Raw genomic sequence first — 21,606 nt, forward strand, 5'->3', positions numbered from 1 at the left:
GGAAACAAGTGAAGAAAGCAGCGGTCATGGTGCCCATGCAGTGAGAGGGGGGAGATGGAGGGACGGGGTGAGAGAGGGAGAGACGGGGTGAGAGAGGGAGGGACGGGGTGAGAGAGGGAGAGACGGGGTGAGAGAGGGAGGGACGGGTTGAGAGAGGGAGGGATGGACGGGGTGAGAGAGCGTATGCGGTTGGGACTCAGTAGGCCTCTAATGGAGCTTAACTCTAAGCATAGAACCAACTTTACTAGAGTGCATTTACTTGGATATGCAAATTGTATTTTGATGTGTGTAAATAGATGGTGGCTTATGGTTTCTATGATTTCTTCATCATTCTAGTTGTCATGCAGCACAGTGGTGGCTCCATTTGAGCCCTGAGCTCTATCTAGCATCTATAACATGTTACAAGGCATCAAAGCAGCATGCGTGTCATGTCATGTGTGCCGGCAGCATTCTGTGCCAGGGAGAAACCATAGTGTGAGCTGGGAAGGGGTGGGAGCAAACGGAACAGAAATAATAGCCTTGCTACAAAAAAGGAGCATATGAAAGAAAAGGAAAGAAACATAATCAATAATAAATGAGTGGTGGGAAGAGGAGGAGGGTGTTCATTCTTACCTTCTGCCCTGCAGTGATCTCACCCGCCTGGTCGTCTGGAGGGCATGGGTGTGATGCAGAGGGCGTATCCACCACGGAGTCTCCAGCTTCGGACAGTAGAGGCAGGGGGGATGCCCCCTCCACCTGCTCCTTCCCAGGAGGGGCGCTGCCAAGGCTCTCCACTCGCTTCACGAAGGCCTGGAGCTGGGTGTGCAGCGCTCGCAGCCTGCCCGTCAGAGCCTCCACCAGGGGCAGGTCCTGGAGCTCCGAGGGTTGGGACTGCTGGCTCTTCTCTGGGACACAGGGCTCTGCAGTCTCCCCGGAGGAGTTGGAGGAGATCTTGCGGTAGAGGGAGAGGGAGGGGCAGTTGGAATCGGAAGCGGTCAGCAGCTGGATGGCTGTAGAGATGAGGCGGGCCTGGTCCCTCATGGCCAGCAGGGCCTCATGGTCCTTCAGCCCCAGGGGAACGTTACCGTGCAGGTGAATGGGAACCCCCGGGGACGTCTTCTTCTCCTTCTCCTCCAGGGGCTTGTTCTCCCCTCCAATGGGGCCTTCCCGGCACGCTTGGCTGGGGAGGCACTCGGCCGAGTCCCCTGCCTCAGCGTCGGTCTCTAGGGCGGGCCTAGAAGAGCTGTGGTAGGAGGCCAGGTCGCAGCGTTGCAGGTTGGACAGCAACACACGGTTCTCGTACTGGAGCTTCTTCACTTTACCGCTCAGCTCCCCGATCTGGAGCCTGGCGGCCTGCAGCAGCTCCTCATGGGGGGCCTCGGTGCTGATGAGAGCTCCCCCAACATGACCGTCCTCCAGGAGAGAGATGGACGAGGAGTCATCCTGGTTTGGGTCCAACGTCAGCGGCAGCTCCGACTTGTAGCGATTGATCTCATTCATCAGCAGCTTGTTCTGCTCCTCCATCTCCAGCAGCGAGCGCCGTAGCAGCTCCGCTTCCTCCTCCACAAACTGCAGGTGCCTCTGGAGCTCCATCACGTTATCCAGACTTCCTCCTCCAGGGCCTCCCATGCCTCCCACCCCCAGCCCTGGAGGCAGCTCCTGGCCCTTCATGTCGTCCATCTCGGCCCGTAGGCCACGGTTCTCCACCTCCAGTTCCACAATGCGCCGGCTCAGCAGGTTGGCTTCCTCCTCCACCAGCTTCAGGTGAACTCTAACCTCGGCCTCGCGGGTGTGGGGTGAGTCGTTGACCTCGTCCACGGTGAGTGAGGCGTCCACATCGCCGTAGACCGAGCGGTACTTGGCCAGCTCCTCCCGCATGGCCTCGCTGTCCTTGGCCATCTTGGTCAGCTTCTTGCACATGAGCACGGACTCCTCCTTGGCAAAATGGAGCTGGCACTTGAGGTCAGAGTTGTCCTCCTGCTGGCCCCAGAGAGGCACAGAGACAGGCTGTTAGGAACACTGACAACACACTGACTCACTCACACACACAATGACAATAAATCCTTTCACATACCACAGAGAGAGAGACCGAGAGAGAAAGATTGTGAGGCCAAAATGACAAATGAAAAAAAAAAAAAATTGTTTGGGAGTTTCTTTCTGGCTTGAACTCATCTGACATCCTCATATTAACCGCTTCAAATATTTAGACCAATGCAAAGCTAGGGATTTTTTGGGGGCAAAGTGGGATAGGTTGATGCAACACTGTGGAGTCATGCATCATACTATATTACAGTGTAATGTGTGCTAGCTGGGGGCATTGAGGTACATTGGTGTATTTATAAAAGACATAAGCCATTTTGAATATTAAACACCTGCTTTTATTTAACCAACTGACTCAAAATGGTGAAGACCCATTAAATAACGTGTTGTGTACTTTATTGGTGATGGGGCTATTTCCCAGAACATCAAACACATTCTGGAGAGGGTTTACACCATTTACGGTATGTCACAGTGGCACTCCAATAATATGATATTAAGCATTAACCTCATCCCCACAGAAATGGAGGAAGGGAGAGGGAGAGACAGAGCAAACACTGGACACTGTGGAACACACATTTTTTACTATCTCATCCTGGAATACAGGTCTGCCTTTGGATTAAAGAGCAGGAACCCAGACTTCATCAAATAAATTAGCATCCTACAAGAAACATGGTATAGAGGAGATGGACCCGCTGGTTGCCCTCTAAGTTACAGAGTTGTTAGTCCCATTGTCACGACTTCTACCGAAGGTAACTCCTCTCCCTGTTCGGGCGGCGCTCGGCGGTTGGCGTCGCCGGTTTACTAGCCGCCACCGATCCCTTTTTCCTTTCTGTTTGTTTTGTCTGTGATTCTTTTCACACCTGGTTTCAATTGCGTTTATTTCTGTGTGTATATAGGGTACCTGTTGCCTGCCTTAGTTCGTGCGGGATTAGACTTGTGTGTATTGCGCTCGATTGTATTTGATTGTTGAGTTCACGATTTACGCACGTGTATGTAAAGTGTCGGAACTGTGTTTGTTCCTCCGTGCGATTGCACGAGTTGCTGAGTATCGTGAGCGTAGTTTTTGGATTTTCGTCTGTGCCATTTTTGTATTGGTGGACTATATGATTAAACACGCTTCTCAGACATCCCTGCTCTCCTGCGCCTGACTCGTACACCTCTCACAGAGACGCACGTTATCACATCCATCCACCAAACTACCAGGTGTGAAAAAAGATTCAGGGTGTAAGCTAATTTGGTATAGAGAACACCTAACCCACTCTATCAAATTAATCAAAACAGGAACATTTTAGATTTGGTTAGAAATAAATAAGGAAATAATCTCAATAGAGAAAAATATCCCAAGGTGCCTTCAGAAAGTATTCAGACCGCTTGACTTTTTCCACATTTTGTTAGGTTACAGCCTTATTCTAAAATTGATTAAATTGTTTCTGTTCCTCATCAATCTACACACAATACCCCTTAATGACAAAGCAAAAACACATTTTTAGAAATGTTTGCTAATTTATGAAAAAAAAAAATTGAAATAACACATTTACATAAGTATTCAGGCCCTTTACTCAGTACATCGTTGAAGCACCTTTGGCAGCGATTACAGCCTCGAGTCTCCTTGGGTATGATGCTACAAGCTTGGCACACCTGTACTTGGTGAGTTTCTCCCATTCTCCGCAGATCCTCTCAAGCTCTGTCAGGTTGAATGGGGAGCGTTCCTGTACAGTTATTTTCAGGTCTCTCCAGAGATGTTCGATTGGGTTCAAGTTCGGGCTCTGGTTGGGCCACTCAAGGACATTCAGAGACGTGTGCCGAAGCCACTCCTGCGTTGTCTTGGCTGTGTGCTTAGGGTCAATGTCCTGTTGGAAGGTGAACCTTTGCCCAGTCTGAGGTCCTGAGCACTCTGGAGCAGGTTTTCATCAAGGAGGAACTCTGGAGCTCTGTCAGAGTGACCATCGGGTTCATGGTCACCTCCCTGACCAAGATCCTTTTCCCCCGATTGCTCAGTTTGGTTGGGCTGCCAGCTCTAAGAGTCTTGGTGGTTCCAAATTTCTTTAATTTAAGAATGATGGCAGCCACTTTGTCCTTGGGGACCTTCAATGCTGCAGACATTTTTTTGGTACCCTTCCCCAGATCTGTGCCTCGACACATCCTGTCTCAGATCGCTACGGACAATTCTGTTGACCTCATGGCTTTGTTTTTGCTCTGAGATGCACTGTCAACTGTGGGACCTTATATAGACAGGTGTGTGCCTTTCTAAATCATGTCCAATCAATTGAATTTACCACAGTTGGACTCCAATCAAGTTGTAGAAACATCTCAAGGATGATCAATGGAAACAGGATGCACCGGAGCTCAATTTCGAGTCTCAAAGCAAAGGGTCTGAATACTTATGTAAATAAGGTATTCATGTTTTTATTTTTTTATACATTTACCCCAAAAAATGCTTTGTCATTATGGGGTATTGTGTGTAGAATGATGATTTAAAAAATATATTTTTATAATACAGCTGTAACGTAACAACATTTGTAAAAATGGAAGGGGTCTGAATACATTCAGAATACACTGTATTTTCCCTTTCATACTTCTTTTAAAACGTTTGTGTGTAATGTTTCATGTTCATTTTTGATTGTTTATTTCCCTTGTTTATTTCCCATTTGTTTATGGTCTATTTCACTTGCTTTGGCAATGTAAACATATGTTTCCCTTTGAATTGAGAGAGAGAGAGAGAAATGTGCACAGTCTGAGCTGGTTATGTCAACCTAGTAATACTGTATGTTGTATGTCTGTGAATCATCTTCCCCATCAACTGCCTCCCCAACTCCCACTATGGACTAAATTGTGAAAGCAAGAACAATCAGTGTAACTGTAATACTTTAGTACTGACTTTGGGTTCAATAGCTGAGGTAAGAATCAGAATCAGAGGTGAGTGTCTGGAGACAAAATGCTGCAGCTGCAGTCTGTTTCTTTGGTTGATTCGTTTGCAAATCTATATGAGATTTTCCCTTTGGCTGTTCAATGTAGAACAAAGTTGAAGGTCTCTGTTGGTCTAAGTTACCTGGACAGATGGCTTCTTCTCTGGCTTGTTGTTTGGCCGAGCGCCTCTCTTCTTCAGAGAGTTCTGGAAATAGAGAGAAACACATAAAATTGACAATAATTAGTATCAATCAATCAATTATATTTCCTTAGCCCTTTCAATAACAACGTTTGTCACAAAGTGCTTTTACAGTAACCCGGCCTAATGTTAGGCCCTAGACCCCCAAAAGAACTAGCACCAGCACATTGGCTAAGGTGTTATACAACATAATAATACCACCTTGAGTCTATAACCCTTCTCCCCCCCCCCGGCATGCCCTTTCACCCAGTTTATCATCACCATGGAGATGTTTATCCCCACAGTGACACCAATAGGGGTGTGGAGCTACAGTTGACTGCATTGCTACTATGTAAACAGAGAGTATAAGATAAAGAGGGGGAGAGGGAGAGAAAAAAGAAAGAGAGGGAGATGAGGGAGAGGGAATGAGGATAGGGAGAGAGAGAGGAGTGTGAGAGAAAAGGGAAAGGATAGAGAGAGAACGAGAGAGAGGAGAGAGAAAGATGAAAGAGTTGAAGAGAAAGAGAGGGAGAGATAGAGGAGAGAGAGAACGTGAGAGAGGGAAGGATAGAGAGAAAGAAATGTGTGTAAACTGAGACGAGACAATAAAGAGAACATGAGCACCGTTGCTAATGACAGCTAGCCCCTCCCCCTGGTCACCTGGGCTTCAGTACAGTGAGTTAGATCCTAATAGATCCTCAAGCCTACCAGAGTCCTGAGAGATCACACACACACAAGACGCAAGCAGACAGACGAGCTGCAGAACAAGCTTATCTCAAGCTTATCTCGCTAAGGCGTTTCCATGGAAACTGGCTACTTTCTCCGCATTGAGCTGACTGGTGAAAAAAGCAGGGATATCCAGTCCACTCTGCTGTGTCTTATTCAATCAATCTGAAAACAAACAAGACCCTGCTACCACAGGACAGTATATAGCCTTTAAAACAGTGGCCCCCCCCCCCCCCCCCCCCACACACACACACACACACCCACCCCCACTCCATCCAGGACCAATTCCCCTAGTGGAAAAAGCCAGCTGGAGAGAAAGCAGGGTAACTAGACTGGATTTAAAGTGGTGCTGGTACTACATAAAGAGCAGCATCCAATCCAATCTCAGCCCCCATTTTGTGTTTGCTGACAATGTCATGCAGTTTAGCTGAGAACCTTTTAATGGTGCTAAACTTCACTGTGGAATCAATGGCGCGGAGAGATAATGGAACTATTGATCTGGACACATATCGACCAACTTTGGGACACTTTTCCGTTTTGTTTCGACCATTGGTTTCGTCAGGCCAGCTGTAACAGTCTCGCTATGACAAGTGACAGGGATGTAGAGGTGTCACTGTGACAGGCAAGTCAACACTATTCTAACACAGAGCTAAACCACAATACCTATTCATCATCTATAAATCCCCTTTATGATACATCTCATACATTTTTCTTCTGTCCCCTAAACCTATTTTGTTATCTGTATCAAATATCAATAACTTTCACACTTCCCCCTCATCCTTCCCTCCTCCCCTCACACTAAAGCTCTCCCGGTGCATCCCAAATGGCACCCAATTCCCCATGTTGTGCCCTATGGGCCCTGGTTAAAAGTAGTGCAATTTATAGGGGACAGGGTGGCATTTGGGACACTTCCCTGCTCTGCGATCTCACGTCCCGAAAAGAACCAGATAAAATTCCACCCACTCTGCCAAGTTGATGTAATCGGCCGTCTCTCTCTGTACAACAGCTACGTGTCATCCAGAACACAAGGTCACTCACACAAACAATGCAGTAAAACACTGAGAGAATACCGGGACAACGTTAGGGAGATGAGCTTTGAAATTAGGTTTCTGTATGTAAAATGGTGCCACTCCAGGCCTGCCTGGCTCATGCCTTTACACACACATACACAGTGTACAGTTAAAGACACACACACACACACACACAGAGATGTATGCATGCACACACCCTATCGTCAGCAAAAGAAGCATTGAAAAGCATGTGCCTGTGCTATCTGAAGCCATGGTCCTGTGGGTGTATGTCAACAGGTTGTAACTCTAGATATGTGGGCTGGGTAACCTGAGGCCTGGAGGGGGTAACCTGAGGCCTGGAGGGGGTAACCTGAGGCCTAGAGGGGGTAGGTAGGTCAAATAATCCCTGGCTGGATGTCTCTCTCCTGGGAGAGGGAGGTGGAGATGTGTGGACCTGCCCATCATGCCCGACACACTTATGCCTACAACAGTTCTGCTAAGTTTGGCTTGGCTTGGCTTGGTTTGGCCCTATAGTGTAACTCAGCCATAAGTCATCTTGCCTCAATCTGACTGGTCTTAGGAAATAATGCCTGGTGCACAGGAAATAACTGAGACGTTGACATGACTTTGTCATGGATGAGGAACCATGGCGGCATCCTTTCTTACACAACCTCACAGTCCACAGCTGGGAAAGATACACTTGTGTAATGGGCTCAACAATGAATGTTAGGATAGGAATGGACATCATCTCAACATTCATGTGGGTTTGCTGGATATCTCATGGGTTTGTTATGGATCTGTGTGTGGGGAGCGGTTAATCCTTTACTGCAGAGGGCTAAATCAGGGTCACACAGAGTGTTTATTGGTAGTCTTAAACAAATCTACTTTGAAACAAAAGTATATACACCTAACACACATGGTTATGGGCTTAAAGAAAAAAATATATATTTTCACATTTTAGTCATTTAGCAAGCGCTCTTATCTAGAGCGACTTACAGGAGCAATTATGGTTAAGTTCCTTGCTCAAAGGCACATCAACTGATTTTTCACCTAGTTGGCTCAGGGATTGGAACCAGCGACCATCACCATCGACTCAACTAAATGACAAGACACAGCAGCACAGTATTCCAATTTCTCCTTCCTTTGTTTCTGTGTCTGCCGTATCTAAACCGTTACAGGGTGTGAGACGAGGGAGTAAGAAAGGAGGGAGAAAAACCTAGGGAGAGAGGGGAGTGGAGAAATGGAAGGGAGGTAAGGAGGAGTGGGAGAGAGTGAGAGAGAGTGGAGGATAGCGTTATGCTGACTAGTTTAGAAAGGAGAGTAATAGTGTACCGGAGACTTTGGCATGCCAAGATAGATGAGGGGTCATGACCCTGACGTGACCACAGGAAAAATAGTCAAACACGCCCACTGATGAATCCATCAGGCACTTAAACAATGGATCGCTCCGCCAGCCCGAAGCACAATCACACAGGGGAACTACAACACAGCCATCACAAAATATGGCTTTATCATATTTCAATCAAATTCAATAAACAGAAGCATGAAACAGACAAAGTAATAAAAGTGTAATGAAATTAGAAATATGAATATCCAATCAGTAGGGTTATTAAAAACCAGTCGATGACCTTCTTGTTGTAAGAATGGTGTTATTGCAGTAGCAGAAGAGGCGAGTTCTAAATTCAATCTGCGTTCTAAATTCAATCTGCATTCTATCTGCATTGCAGAAGGAGAAGTGAGTAGAATAGTGTATTTGCATGACACTCTCCAGACTGCTGTATGCAGAGCTGCAGGTGTGATATGATGTGAGTGGAGTTGACAACACCAGACAATACACTCCCCCACTCTGTTTGCTTTTGGTCTTATCCACAGAACAATCAATAGTGTGCGGTTCAACCCAAGTTTGAGATCCAGGGGGTGAGATCTTTGTCTCTTTGTTACCAAATGCACTGCTGCTCACTTTCAGCCATCGTGTGAAGGCTGTCAGAAAGAAGGCTGTTGATTGGTCTGACCCTGTGTGTCCACTGGTCTAACTATGTTTCATCAATTTCAAGCAGAGCAGACATAGAGTAATGTTTGAAATGTGTGTGTGTGTTTCTGTCTGTTGGTGTGTCAGTCTGCGTGTGGTGAGTGAAGGGCAACAATAAGTTGAGAGAGAGGGGGGAGGGGTCTCTAGACGTCCTCTAAAGCATATCAGCACAGCACAATCCAGGGGAACAGACATCATGAACACTAGCCACCAGTCCCCTCTCTGTCTCAGTCCCTCCTCTCCTCTCTTCAGGCTCCTATTTCCCCTGTACTGCACTCACAATGGTCCCAAACCCCAACCCTGCATTCACCCAGTCCCAGGGATGAAATATAACCCTTGACTCTAAGAAAGAGAAAGAGAGAGAAAGAGAGAGAGTGGGGGAGATTAAGCCAATCTGCATAGGAATGGAGAGTAAGAGTGAGAAATGGAAGGGGGAGGGAGACATACGGATACATATTTAATTTCCTAAACTACAGCGAGCCTTCGTTACAGAGATTAGAGGGATGGATGTGTCATCCATTATCCCACTGCCGCAGACCATCATGAGTTCCCATGACAAATGCTTGTGCACTCCCTCGTTGAGTTTCTGACAGTGGTGGCCAACGAAACAAATAGGTGAAAGGGGGAGGGTGGAATAGAGGTAGCCTCGCAAAGGATGTGAATCAGTCTGGTATTTACGAGAGGAAAGGAAGGGGTGGAAAAAACATGGAGGACAGGAAATGAAGACCCCTGAAAACCATCTTGACACGAGACAGCTTCGCTCTTCAAAAACCAACGGAAATAACGACAAACGCAAAAATAAACCCCTACTGCCCTCTCTTTCAGTTCCTGACGCATACAATTGGAAATGTGATGATTTGCATACGGATTACTCAGAGATGTTAACATGAACACATGTTGTTGCACACAATTTTTTTCCCAATGTTGTATTAACCAAAACATAAAGAACAGGAATACACATAGGCCTGAGAGATACACTATATACTATTACACAGATTGAGAAAAATCTATTCTGAATATCCAGAAAAGCCAAAAGGATTTTTAGGAAGTCTTTCACCTGCCCTTCACTTCATCCCCCAGCTCCCCGTGTCTCAAACCTTCATCCCCCCCAGCCTCCCATGCCAAGTCATCATCCCCCCCAGCCTCAAACCTCCATCCCCCAGCTCCCCATGCCTCAATCCTTCATCCCCCAGCTCCCCCTGCCTCAACCCTTCATGCCTCAACCCTTCATCCCCCAGCTCCCCATGCCTCAACCCTTCATCCCCCCCAGCTCCTCCTACCTCAAACCTCCATCCCCCAGCTCCCCATGCCTCACCCCTTCATCCCCCAGCCTCAACCCTTCATTCCTCCAGCTCCCATGCCTCATTCCTTCATCCCTCCAGCTCCCCATGCCTCAACCCTTCATCCCCCAGCTCCCCATGCCTCAACCCTTCACCCCCCCAGCTCCCCGTGCCTCAACCCATCATCCCCCCAGCTCCCCATGCCTCAACCCTTCATCCATCCAGCTCCCCGTGCCTCAACCCTTCATACCCCAGCTCCCCATGCCTCAACCCCAAATCCACCCAGCTCTCCATACCTCAAGCCTTCATCCCCCCAGCTCCCTGTAACTCAAACCTTCATCTTCCAGCTCCCCATGCCTCAAGCCTTCATCCCTCCAGCTCCCCATGCCTCAATCCTTCATCCCCCAGCTCCCCATGCATCAACCCTTCATCCACCCCAACTCCCCATGCCTGAACCCTTCATCCACCCCAGCTCCCCATGCCTCAACCCTTCATCCCCCCAGCTCCCGTGCCTCAACCCTTCAACCCCCCAGCTCCCCATGCCTCAAACCTTCCTTCACCAAGCTGCCCATGCCTCATGCCTTCATCCCTCAGCTCCCCATGCCTCAATGCTTCATTCCTCAGCTCCCCATGCCTCAACCCTCCATCCCCCAGCTCCCCATGCCTCAACTCTTCATCCCCCAGCTCCCCATGCCTCAATACTTCATCCACCCAGCTCCCCATTCCTCAAAACCTCCATCTCCCAGCAACCCCATTCCTCACCCCTCCATCTCCCAGCTCCCTATGCTTCAAGCCTCCACCCCCCAGCTCCCCATGCCTCAACCCTCCACCCATGCCTCAACCATTGATTCCTCCAGCTCCCCATGCCTCATTCCTTCATCCCTCCAGCTCCCCATGCCTCAACCCTTCATCCACACAGCTCCCCATGCCTCAAACTCCATCCCCCAGCTCCCCATGCCTCAACCCTTCATCCCCCAGCTCCTCGTGCCTCAACCCTTCCTACCCCAGCTCCCCATGCCTCAACTCTTCATCCCCCAGCTCCCCATGCCTCAATACTTCACCCACCCAGCTCCCCATTCCTCAAAACCTCCATCTCCCAGCAACCCCATTCCTCACCCCTCCATCTCCCAGCTCCCTATGCTTCAAGCCTCCACCCCCCAGCTCCCCATGCCTCAACCCTCCACCCATGCCTCAACCATTGATTCCTCCAGCTCCCCATGCCTCATTCCTTCATCCCTCCAGCTCCCCATGCCTCAACCCTTCATCCACACAGCTCCCCATGCCTCAAACTCCATCCCCCAGCTCCCCATGCCTCAACCCTTCATCCCCCAGCTCCTCGTGCCTCAACCCTTCCTACCCCAGCTCCCCATGCCTCAACTCTTCATCCCCCAGCTCCCCATGCCTCAATACTTCACCCACCCAGCTCCCCATTCCTCAAAACCTCCATCTCCCAGCAACCCCATTCCTCACCCCTCCATCTCCCAGCTCCCTATGCTTCAAGCCTCCACCCCCCAGCTCCCCATGCCTCAACCCTCCACCCATGCCTCAACCATTGATTCCTCCAGCTCCCCATGCCTCATTCCTTCATCCCTCCAGCTCCCCATGCCTCAACCCTTCATCCACACAGCTCCCCATGCCTCAAACTCCATCCCCCAGCTCCCCATGCCTCACCCCTTCATCCCCCAGCCTCAACCCTTCATTCCTCCAGCTCCCATGCCTCATTCCTTCATCCCTCCAGCTCCCCATGCCTCAACCCTTCATCCCCCAGCTCCCCATGCCTCAACCCTTCACCCCCCCAGCTCCCCGTGCCTCAACCCATCATCCCCCCAGCTCCCCATGCCTCAACCCTTCATCCATCCAGCTCCCCGTGCCTCAACCCTTCATACCCCAGCTCCCCATGCCTCAACCCCAAATCCACCCAGCTCTCCATGCCTCAAGCCTTCATCCCCCCAGCTCCCTGTAACTCAAACCTTCATCTTCCAGCTCCCCATGCCTCAAGCCTTCATCCCTCCAGCTCCCCATGCCTCAATCCTTCATCCCCCAGCTCCCCATGCATCAACCCTTCATCCACCCCAGCTCCCCATGCCTGAACCCTTCATCCACCCCAGCTCCCCATGCCTCAACCCTTCATCCCCCCAGCTCCCGTGCCTCAACCCTTCAACCCCCCAGCTCCCCATGCCTCAAACCTTCATTCACCAAGCTGCCCATGCCTCATGCCTTCATCCCTCAGCTCCCCATGCCTCAATGCTTCATTCCTCAGCTCCCCATGCCTCAACCCTCCATCCCCCAGCTCCCCATGCCTCAACTCTTCATCCCCCAGCTCCCCATTCCTCAAAACCTCCATCTCCCAGCAACCCCATTCCTCACCCCTCCATCTCCCAGCTCCCTATGCTTCAAGCCTCCACCCCCCAGCTCCCCATGCCTCAACCCTCCACCCATGCCTCAACCATTGATTCCTCCAGCTCCCCATGCCTCATTCCTTCATCCCTCCAGCTCCCCATGCCTCAACCCTTCATCCACACAGCTCCCCATGCCTCAAACTCCATCCCCCAGCTCCCCATGCCTCAACCCTTCATGCCCCAGCTCCTCGTGCCTCAACCCTTCCTACCCCAGCTCCCCATGCCTCAACCCTTCATCCCCCAGCTCCCCATGCCTCAACCCTTCATCCCCCAGCTCCCCATGCCTCAACCCATCATCCCCCCAGCTCCCCATGCCTCAACCCTTCATCCCCCAGCTCCTCGTGCCTCAAACCTTCCTACCCCAGCTCCCCATGCCTCAACCCCAAATCCACCCAGCTCTCCATGCCTCAACCCTTCATCCCCCAGCTCCCCATGCCTCAATCCTTCATCCCCCAGCTCCTCGTGCCTCAACTCTTCATCCAACCAGCTCCCCATGCCTCAAAACCTCCATCCCCCAGCTCCCCATTGCCTCAAGTATTCATCCCTCCAGCTCCCATGCCTCAACCCTTCAACCCCCCAGCTCCCCATGCCTGAACCCTTCAACCCCCAGCTCCCCATGCATCAACCCTTCATCCACCCCAGCTCCCCATGCCTAAACCCTTCATCCACCCCAGCTCCCCATGCCTCAACCCTTCATCCCCCAGCTCCCGTGCCTCAACCCTTCAACCCCCCAGCTCCCCATGCCTGAACCCTTCAACCCCCAGCTCCCGTGCCTCAACCCTTCAACCCCCCAGCTCCCCATGCCTCAACCGTACATTCCCCAGCTCCCCATGCCTCAACCCTTCATCCCCCAGCTCCCCGTGCCTCAACTGTTCATCCAACCAGCTCCCCATGCCTCAAAACCTCCATCCCCCAGCTCCCCATTGCCTCAAGTATTCATCCCTCCAGCTCCCCATGCCTCAAACCTTCATCCCCCAGCTCCCCGTGTCTCAAACCTTCATCCCCCCAGCCTCCCATGCCAAGTCATCATCCCCCCCAGCCTCAAACCTCCATCCCCCAGCTCCCCATGCCTCAATCCTTCATCCCCCAGCTCCCCCTGCCTCAACCCTTCATGCCTCAACCCTTCATCCCCCAGCTCCCCATGCCTCAACCCTTCATCCCCCCAGCTCCTCCTACCTCAAACCTCCATCCCCCAGCTCCCCATGCCTCACCCCTTCATCCCCCAGCCTCAACCCTTCATTCCTCCAGCTCCCATGCCTCATTCCTTCATCCCTCCAGCTCCCCATGCCTCAACCCTTCATCCCCCAGCTCCCCATGCCTCAACCCTTCACCCCCCCAGCTCCCCGTGCCTCAACCCATCATCCCCCCAGCTCCCCATGCCTCAACCCTTCATCCATCCAGCTCCCCGTGCCTCAACCCTTCATACCCCAGCTCCCCATGCCTCAACCCCAAATCCACCCAGCTCTCCATGCCTCAAGCCTTCATCCCCCCAGCTCCCTGTAACTCAAACCTTCATCTTCCAGCTCCCCATGCCTCAAGCCTTCATCCCTCCAGCTCCCCATGCCTCAATCCTTCATCCCCCAGCTCCCCATGCATCAACCCTTCATCCACCCCAGCTCCCCATGCCTGAACCCTTCATCCACCCCAGCTCCCCATGCCTCAACCCTTCATCCCCCCAGCTCCCGTGCCTCAACCCTTCAACCCCCCAGCTCCCCATGCCTCAAACCTTCATTCACCAAGCTGCCCATGCCTCATGCCTTCATCCCTCAGCTCCCCATGCCTCAATGCTTCATTCCTCAGCTCCCCATGCCTCAACCCTCCATCCCCCAGCTCCCCATGCCTCAACTCTTCATCCCCCAGCTCCCCATGCCTCAATACTTCATCCACCCAGCTCCCCATTCCTCAAAACCTCCATCTCCCAGCAACCCCATTCCTCACCCCTCCATCTCCCAGCTCCCTATGCTTCAAGCCTCCACCCCCCAGCTCCCCATGCCTCAACCCTCCACCCATGCCTCAACCATTGATTCCTCCAGCTCCCCATGCCTCATTCCTTCATCCCTCCAGCTCCCCATGCCTCAACCCTTCATCCACACAGCTCCCCATGCCTCAAACTCCATCCCCCAGCTCCCCATGCCTCAACCCTTCATCCCCCAGCTCCTCGTGCCTCAACCCTTCCTACCCCAGCTCCCCATGCCTCAACTCTTCATCCCCCAGCTCCCCATGCCTCAATACTTCACCCACCCAGCTCCCCATTCCTCAAAACCTCCATCTCCCAGCAACCCCATTCCTCACCCCTCCATCTCCCAGCTCCCTATGCTTCAAGCCTCCACCCCCCAGCTCCCCATGCCTCAACCCTCCACCCATGCCTCAACCATTGATTCCTCCAGCTCCCCATGCCTCATTCCTTCATCCCTCCAGCTCCCCATGCCTCAACCCTTCATCCACACAGCTCCCCATGCCTCAAACTCCATCCCCCAGCTCCCCATGCCTCAACCCTTCATCCCCCAGCTCCTCGTGCCTCAACCCTTCCTACCCCAGCTCCCCATGCCTCAACTCTTCATCCCCCAGCTCCCCATGCCTCAATACTTCACCCACCCAGCTCCCCATTCCTCAAAACCTCCATCTCCCAGCAACCCCATTCCTCACCCCTCCATCTCCCAGCTCCCTATGCTTCAAGCCTCCACCCCCCAGCTCCCCATGCCTCAACCCTCCACCCATGCCTCAACCATTGATTCCTCCAGCTCCCCATGCCTCATTCCTTCATCCCTCCAGCTCCCCATGCCTCAACCCTTCATCCACACAGCTCCCCATGCCTCAAACTCCATCCCCCAGCTCCCCATGCCTCAACCCTTCATCCCCCAGCTCCTCGTGCCTCAACCCTTCCTACCCCAGCTCCCCATGCCTCAACCCTTCATCCCCCAGCTCCCCATGCCTCAACCCTTCATCCCCCAGCTCCCCATGCCTCAACCCATCATCCCCCCAGCTCCCCATGCCTCAACCCTTCATCCCCCAGCTCCTCGTGCCTCAAACCTTCCTACCCCAGCTCCCCATGCCTCAACCCCAAATCCACCCAGCTCTCCATGCCTCAACCCTTCATCCCCCAGCTCCCCATGCCTCAATCCTTCATCCCCCAGCTCCTCGTGCCTCAACTCTTCATCCAACCAGCTCCCCATGCCTCAAAACCTCCATCCCCCAGCTCCCCATTGCCTCAAGTATTCATCCCTCCAGCTCCCATGCCTCAACCCTTCAACCCCCCAGCTCCCCATGCCTGAACCCTTCAACCCCCAGCTCCCCATGCATCAACCCTTCATCCACCCCAGCTCCCCATGCCTGAACCCTTCATCCACCCCAGCTCCCCATGCCTCAACCCTTCATCCCCCAGCTCCCGTGCCTCAACCCTTCAACCCCCCAGCTCCCCATGCCTGAACCCTTCAACCCCCAGCTCCCCATTGCCTCAAGTATTCATCCTTCCAGCTCCCCATGCCTCAAACCTTCATCCCCCAGCTCCCCATGCATCAACCCTTCATCCACCCCAGCTCCTCATGCCTGAACCCTTCAACCCCCAGCTCCCGTGCCTCAATCCTTCAACCCCCCAGCTCCCCATGCCTCAACCGTACATGCCCCAGCTCCCCATGCCTCAACCCTTCATCCACCCGGCTCCCTATGCCTCAAAACCTCCATCCCCCAGCTCCCCATGCCTCAACTCTTCTTTCACCCAGCTCCCCATGCCTCAACCATTCATTCCTCCAGCTCCCCATGCCTCATTCCTTCATCCCTCCAGCTCCCCATGCCTCAACCCTTCATCCCCCAGCTCCTCGTGCCTCAACCCTTCCTACCCCAGCTCCCCATGCCTCAACCCCAAATCCACCCAGCTCTCCATGCTTCAAGCCTTCATCCCCCCCAGCTCCCTGTGCCTCAACCCTTCATCCCCCAGCTCCCCGTGCCTCAACTCTTCATCCAACCAGCTCCCCATGCCTCAAAACCTCCATCCCCCAGCTCCCCATTGCCTCAAGTATTCATCCCTCCAGCTCCCCATGCATGAACCCTTCATCCACCCCAGCTCCCCATGCCTGAACCCTTCATCCACCCCAGCTCCCGTGCCTCAACCCTTCAACCCCCCAGCTCCCCATGCCTCAACCGTACATGCCCCAGCTCCCCATGCCTCAACCCTTCATCCACCCAGCTCCCCATGCCTCAAAACCTCCATCCCCCAGCTCCCCATGCCTCAACTCTTCATCCACCCAGCTCCCCATGCCTCAACCCTTCCTCCACCCAGCTCCCCATGCCTCAACCCTTCATTCCCCAGCTCCCCATGCCTCAACCCTCCATCCCTCCAGCTCCCCATGCCTCAAACCTTCCTCCACCCAGCTGCCCATGCCTCAATCCTTCATCCACCCCTGCTCCCCATGCCTCAACCCTTCATCCACTCCAGCTCCCCATGCCTCAACCCTTCATCCCCCAGCTCCCCATGCCTCAATACTTCATCCACCCAGCTCCCCATTCCTCAAAACCTCCATCTCCCAGCAACCCCATTCCTCACCCCTTCATCCACCCCAGCTCCCTATACCTCAACCCTCCATCCCCCAGCTCCCCATGCCTCAACCCTTCGTCCGACAGCTCCCCATGCCTCAACCCTCCACCCATGCCTCAACCATTCTTTCCTCCAGCTCCCCATGCCTCATTCTTTCATCCCTCCAGCTCCCCATGCCTCAACCCTTCATCCCCCAGCTCCCCATGTCTCAACCCTTCATCCCCCCAGCTCCCCATGCCTCAACCCTTCATCGCCCAGCTCCCCATGCCTCAATACTTCATCCACCCAGCTCCCCATACCTAAAAACCTCCATCTCCCAGCTCCCCATTCCTCACCCCTTCATCCCACAGCTCCCCATGCCTCAACCCTCCACCCATGCCTCAACCCTTCATTCCTCCAGCTCCCCATGCCTCATTCCTTCATCCCTCCAGCTCCCCATACCTCAATGCTTCATCCACACAGCTCCCCATGCCTCAAACCTTCATCCCCCAGCTCCACATGCCTCAAACTCCATCCCCCAGCTCACCATGCCTCAACCCTTCATCCCCCCAGCTCCCCGTGCCTCAACCCTTCCCTCCCCCAGCTCCCTGTGCCTCAACTCTTCATCCCCCCAGCTCCCTGTGACTCAACCCTTCATTCACCAGCCCCCCATGCCTCAAAACCTCCATCCCCCAGCTCCCCATTGCCTCAAGTCTTCATCCACCCAGCCCCCCATGCCTCAAACCTTCATCTACCCAGCTACCCATGCCTCAAGCCTTCATCCCTCCAGCGCCCCATGCTTCAACCCTTCATCCCCCAGCTCCCGATGCATCAACCCTTCATCCATCCCAGCTCCCCATGCCTCACCCCTTCATCCCCCCAGCTCCCCATGCCTCAACCCTTCATCCACCCCATCTCACTATGCCTCAACCCTTCATCCACCCGGCTCCCCATGGCTCACCCCTTCATCCACCCCAGCTCCCCATGCCTCAAATCTTCATCTATTCAACACCTCTTACTCTACATTTCCATTGTCTGAATACCACAAAGCTGATTGGCCAGAACCTGAAAGCCTGGCCATCCCTGCTGCAGGCAGCTCTCCCGCCCCCTCCTTCTCTTCCCTGTCCTCTCTCTCCCTTCTCCCTCACTTGAGGACAACTGAGCTGATAGCAACTGTTACCATGGCATCACAGAGAGAGCCCATTTGTTAATGAGAAAACACACACACACACACAATCCCCAGCATTGAGACAACCCTACAGCTCTTCCCCAACCATCTGTCCAAGGGTATGTAACAGAGGGGGTCCCAAACACACACAGACCCTGTTACAACCCTAAAAATAGTCCCCCATATTTGACAACAGAGCCCCATCGCCCCTCCATATCCCTCCCCCTCCCTCCCCCCACAGCACCCACATAGAGCATCAGTGACACCTCTCAGAATATACCTCTGTGATTGGGGTGACCGGGGTGACGGAGGGAAGAGGAGCAGTGACTGGACTTATTTGTAATTAGCGCTGTGAAACAGTGTTATAATCGTGCCCTGAGTGGGGGAGTTCTTTCTGAGCTTGAGGGAACACAACATATTGACTGGCCCTATCCTTTTAGATTACGATTCGACTCCAGAGTTGACTTCGGAGAGTGGAGAGGACAGCAAGAGGTCATTTCCAGGTCGTGATAGAATGACGTTGGACAGTGGAGGTGATGTATTTTGTTCTCTTGTTTTGACCCAGTCACAGTAACAATTACGCTATGAAAAATAGCCCATTATAATCCATGCACATGGAATAAAGTTTAAATAAAAGAAGGGGATGAAATTAAGATGTTATCCCTCCATCCGACCACCCTTTAGATGAGTGTCATTGTTTAAACAGCCACACAAATACTGGGATAAAACCTGCTGAGCTCCTGACGTTCACCCTTTCATCTCTTCCTTGAATGTGCTGAAACCAGCATCACTTCTAGGTTAAGTCCCAAATGGCACCCTATTCCCCATGGGCCCTGACCAAAAGTAGTGCACTATATAGGCAATGTAGTGCCATTTGGGACGAACCCCTAGAATGGACTTGTCCTGCCTAGACTGCTCTCACTGCCGTTTAACTACCAGCACTGGCCCAAATGTCAGGGATTTTGTCTACTGAAATTAAACATCACACAAATCTCTCTGAAATCTCTTTTCATCAAACACCTTCCCGGAGACATGACTTGTGTAACCCAGGCGATCTCCCCTTTCTGACAGGACATCAATGTGGGAACGTAAGTACATACCCCAACCAGAAGCCATGGATTGGGGCAACATCCGCAATGAGTTAAAGGCTAGACCTGCCGCATTCAAGGAGCGGGACTCTAATCTGGAAGCTAATCAGAAGGGCTTGCAAACCATTAGAGTACAAAGGGAAGAACAGCCGAGAACTGCCCAGTGACACAAGCCTACCAGACGAGCTAAACTACTTCTATGCTCGTTTCAAGGCAAATAACACTGAAACATGCATGAGAGCACCAGCTGTTCCAGAAGACTGTGTGATCACGCTCTCCGCAGCCGATGTGAGTAAGACCTTTAAACAGGTCAACATTCACAAGGCCGCGGGGCCAGACGGATTACCAGGACGTGTACTGCGAGCATGCGCTGACCAACTGGCAAGTGTCTTCACTGACATTTTCAACCTCTCCCTGTCCGAGTCTGTAATATCAACATGTTTTAAGCAGACCAACCACCATAGTGCCTGTGCCCAAAAACACCAAGGTAACCTGCCTAAATGACTACTGACCCGTAGCACTCATGTCTGTAACCATGAAGTGATTTGAAAGGCTGGTCAGGGCTCACATCAACACCATTAACCCAGAAACCCTAGATCCACTCCAATTTGCATACTGCCCCAACAGATCCACAGATGATGCAATCTCTATTGCACTCCCCACTGCCCTTTCCCACCTGGACAAAAGGAACACCTATGTGAGAATGCTATTCATTGACTACAGCTCAGCGTTCAACACCATAGTGCCCTAAAAGCTCATCAATAAGCTAAGGATCCTGGGACTAAACACCTCCCTCTGCAACTGGATCCTGGACTTCCTTACGGTCCGGCCCCAGGTGGTAAGGGTAGGTAAAAACATATTCGCCACGCTTATCCTCAACACAGGGACCCCTCAGGGGTGCGTGCTCATTCCCCTCCTGTACTCCGTGTTCACTTATGACTGTACGGCCAGGCACGACTCCAACACCATCATTAAGTTTGCAGATGACACAACAGTTGTAGGCCTGACCACCGACAATGACGAGACAGCCTATAGGGAGTATGGTGTGGTGCCAGGACAACAACCTCTCCCTCAACGTGATCAAGACAAAGGAGATGATTGTGGACTACAGTAAAAAGAGGACCGAGCACGCCCCCCATTCTCAGTGACGGGGCTGCAGTGGAGCAGGTTGAGAGGTTCAGGTTCCTTGGTGTCCACTAACAAACTAACATGGTTCAAGCACACCAAGACAGTCGTGAAGAGGGCACAACAAAACCTATTCCCCCTCAGGAGACTGAAAAGATTTGGCATGGGTCCTCAGATCCTCAAAAGGTTCTACAGCTGCACCATCGAGAGCATCCTGACAGGTTGCAAGCCTGGTATGGCAACAGCTCGGCCTCCAACCGCAAGGCACTACAGAGGGAAGTGCGAACGGCCCAGCACATCACTAGGGCCAAGCTTCCTGCCATCCAGGACCTCTATAAGAGGCGGTGTCAGAGGAAGGCCCTAAAAATTGTCAAAGACTCCAACCACCCTAGTCATAGGGTGGCTGTTGTCTCTGCTACCGCACGGCAAGCGGTACTGGAGCGCCAAGTCCAGGTCCAAGAGGCTTCTAAACAGCTTCTACCCCCAAGCCATAAGACTCCTGGACATCTAATCAAATGGCTACCCAGACTACTTGCATTGCCCCCCCCCCCCCCTCTTTTACACTGCTGCTACTTCTGTTGTTATCATCTATGCATAGTCACTTTAATAACTCTACCAACATATACATATTACCACAACTAACCGGTGCCCCCACACATTGACCCTGTACCGGTACCCCCCTGTATATAGTCTCAATATTGTTATTTTACTGCTGCTCTTTAATTACTTGTTACTTTTATTTCTTATTCTTATCTGTATTTTTTTTTAAGCGGCATTGTTGGTTATGAGCTCGTAAGTAAGCATTTCACTGTAAGGTCTACCTACACCTGTTGTGTTCGGCGCATGTGACTAATAAATTATTCAATTTTGATTTGAATAGGAAATTGATTAAATATAATTAACGCAATCATGTCCCTCAGTGCACATTTCTGGCAGAAGAGCGAGAGACATTGACAGAAACACAAATATACACAGTAACAAAATAAAACAAAGCCATCTGCATGTCCTCCTACAAAGACACAGCAGGCCCAGCTGCAGTAAACACATGGTTAATTACACATAGGTGTGGGCCAATCATTCTTAACCACCACAACATCATTACGCTAACCAAAGTGGCCGCCACTGAGACAATACAGACTCTGTCCTGCTGATGGAACTATGGGGAAA

The 21,606-nt window shown here is 52.0% G+C and overlaps 1 protein-coding gene across 5 annotated transcripts in view; it reads right to left on the reverse strand.

Annotated features, from left to right (window-relative positions):
• LOC129860966 (protein SOGA1-like) overlaps nucleotides 1-21,606 on the reverse strand; it is an 82,834-nt gene that overhangs the window by 22,698 nt on the left and 38,530 nt on the right. For 4 of the 5 annotated variants that reach the window (XM_055931942.1, XM_055931943.1, XM_055931941.1 and 1 more), the window contains exons 4-5: nucleotides 5,069-5,131; nucleotides 613-1,959 (exon numbers count right to left, since the gene is read on the reverse strand). In XM_055931942.1, coding sequence (XP_055787917.1) covers nucleotides 613-1,959; nucleotides 5,069-5,131 — 1,410 coding nt within the window. The remainder of the gene's footprint in view (nucleotides 1-612; nucleotides 1,960-5,068; nucleotides 5,132-21,606) is intronic. The other variant, XM_055931940.1, reaches the window with a different exon arrangement.

Source organism: Salvelinus fontinalis, chromosome 8 (genome assembly GCF_029448725.1).
Source record: "Salvelinus fontinalis isolate EN_2023a chromosome 8, ASM2944872v1, whole genome shotgun sequence".
Classification (NCBI taxonomy): Eukaryota; Metazoa; Chordata; class Actinopteri; order Salmoniformes; family Salmonidae; genus Salvelinus; species Salvelinus fontinalis.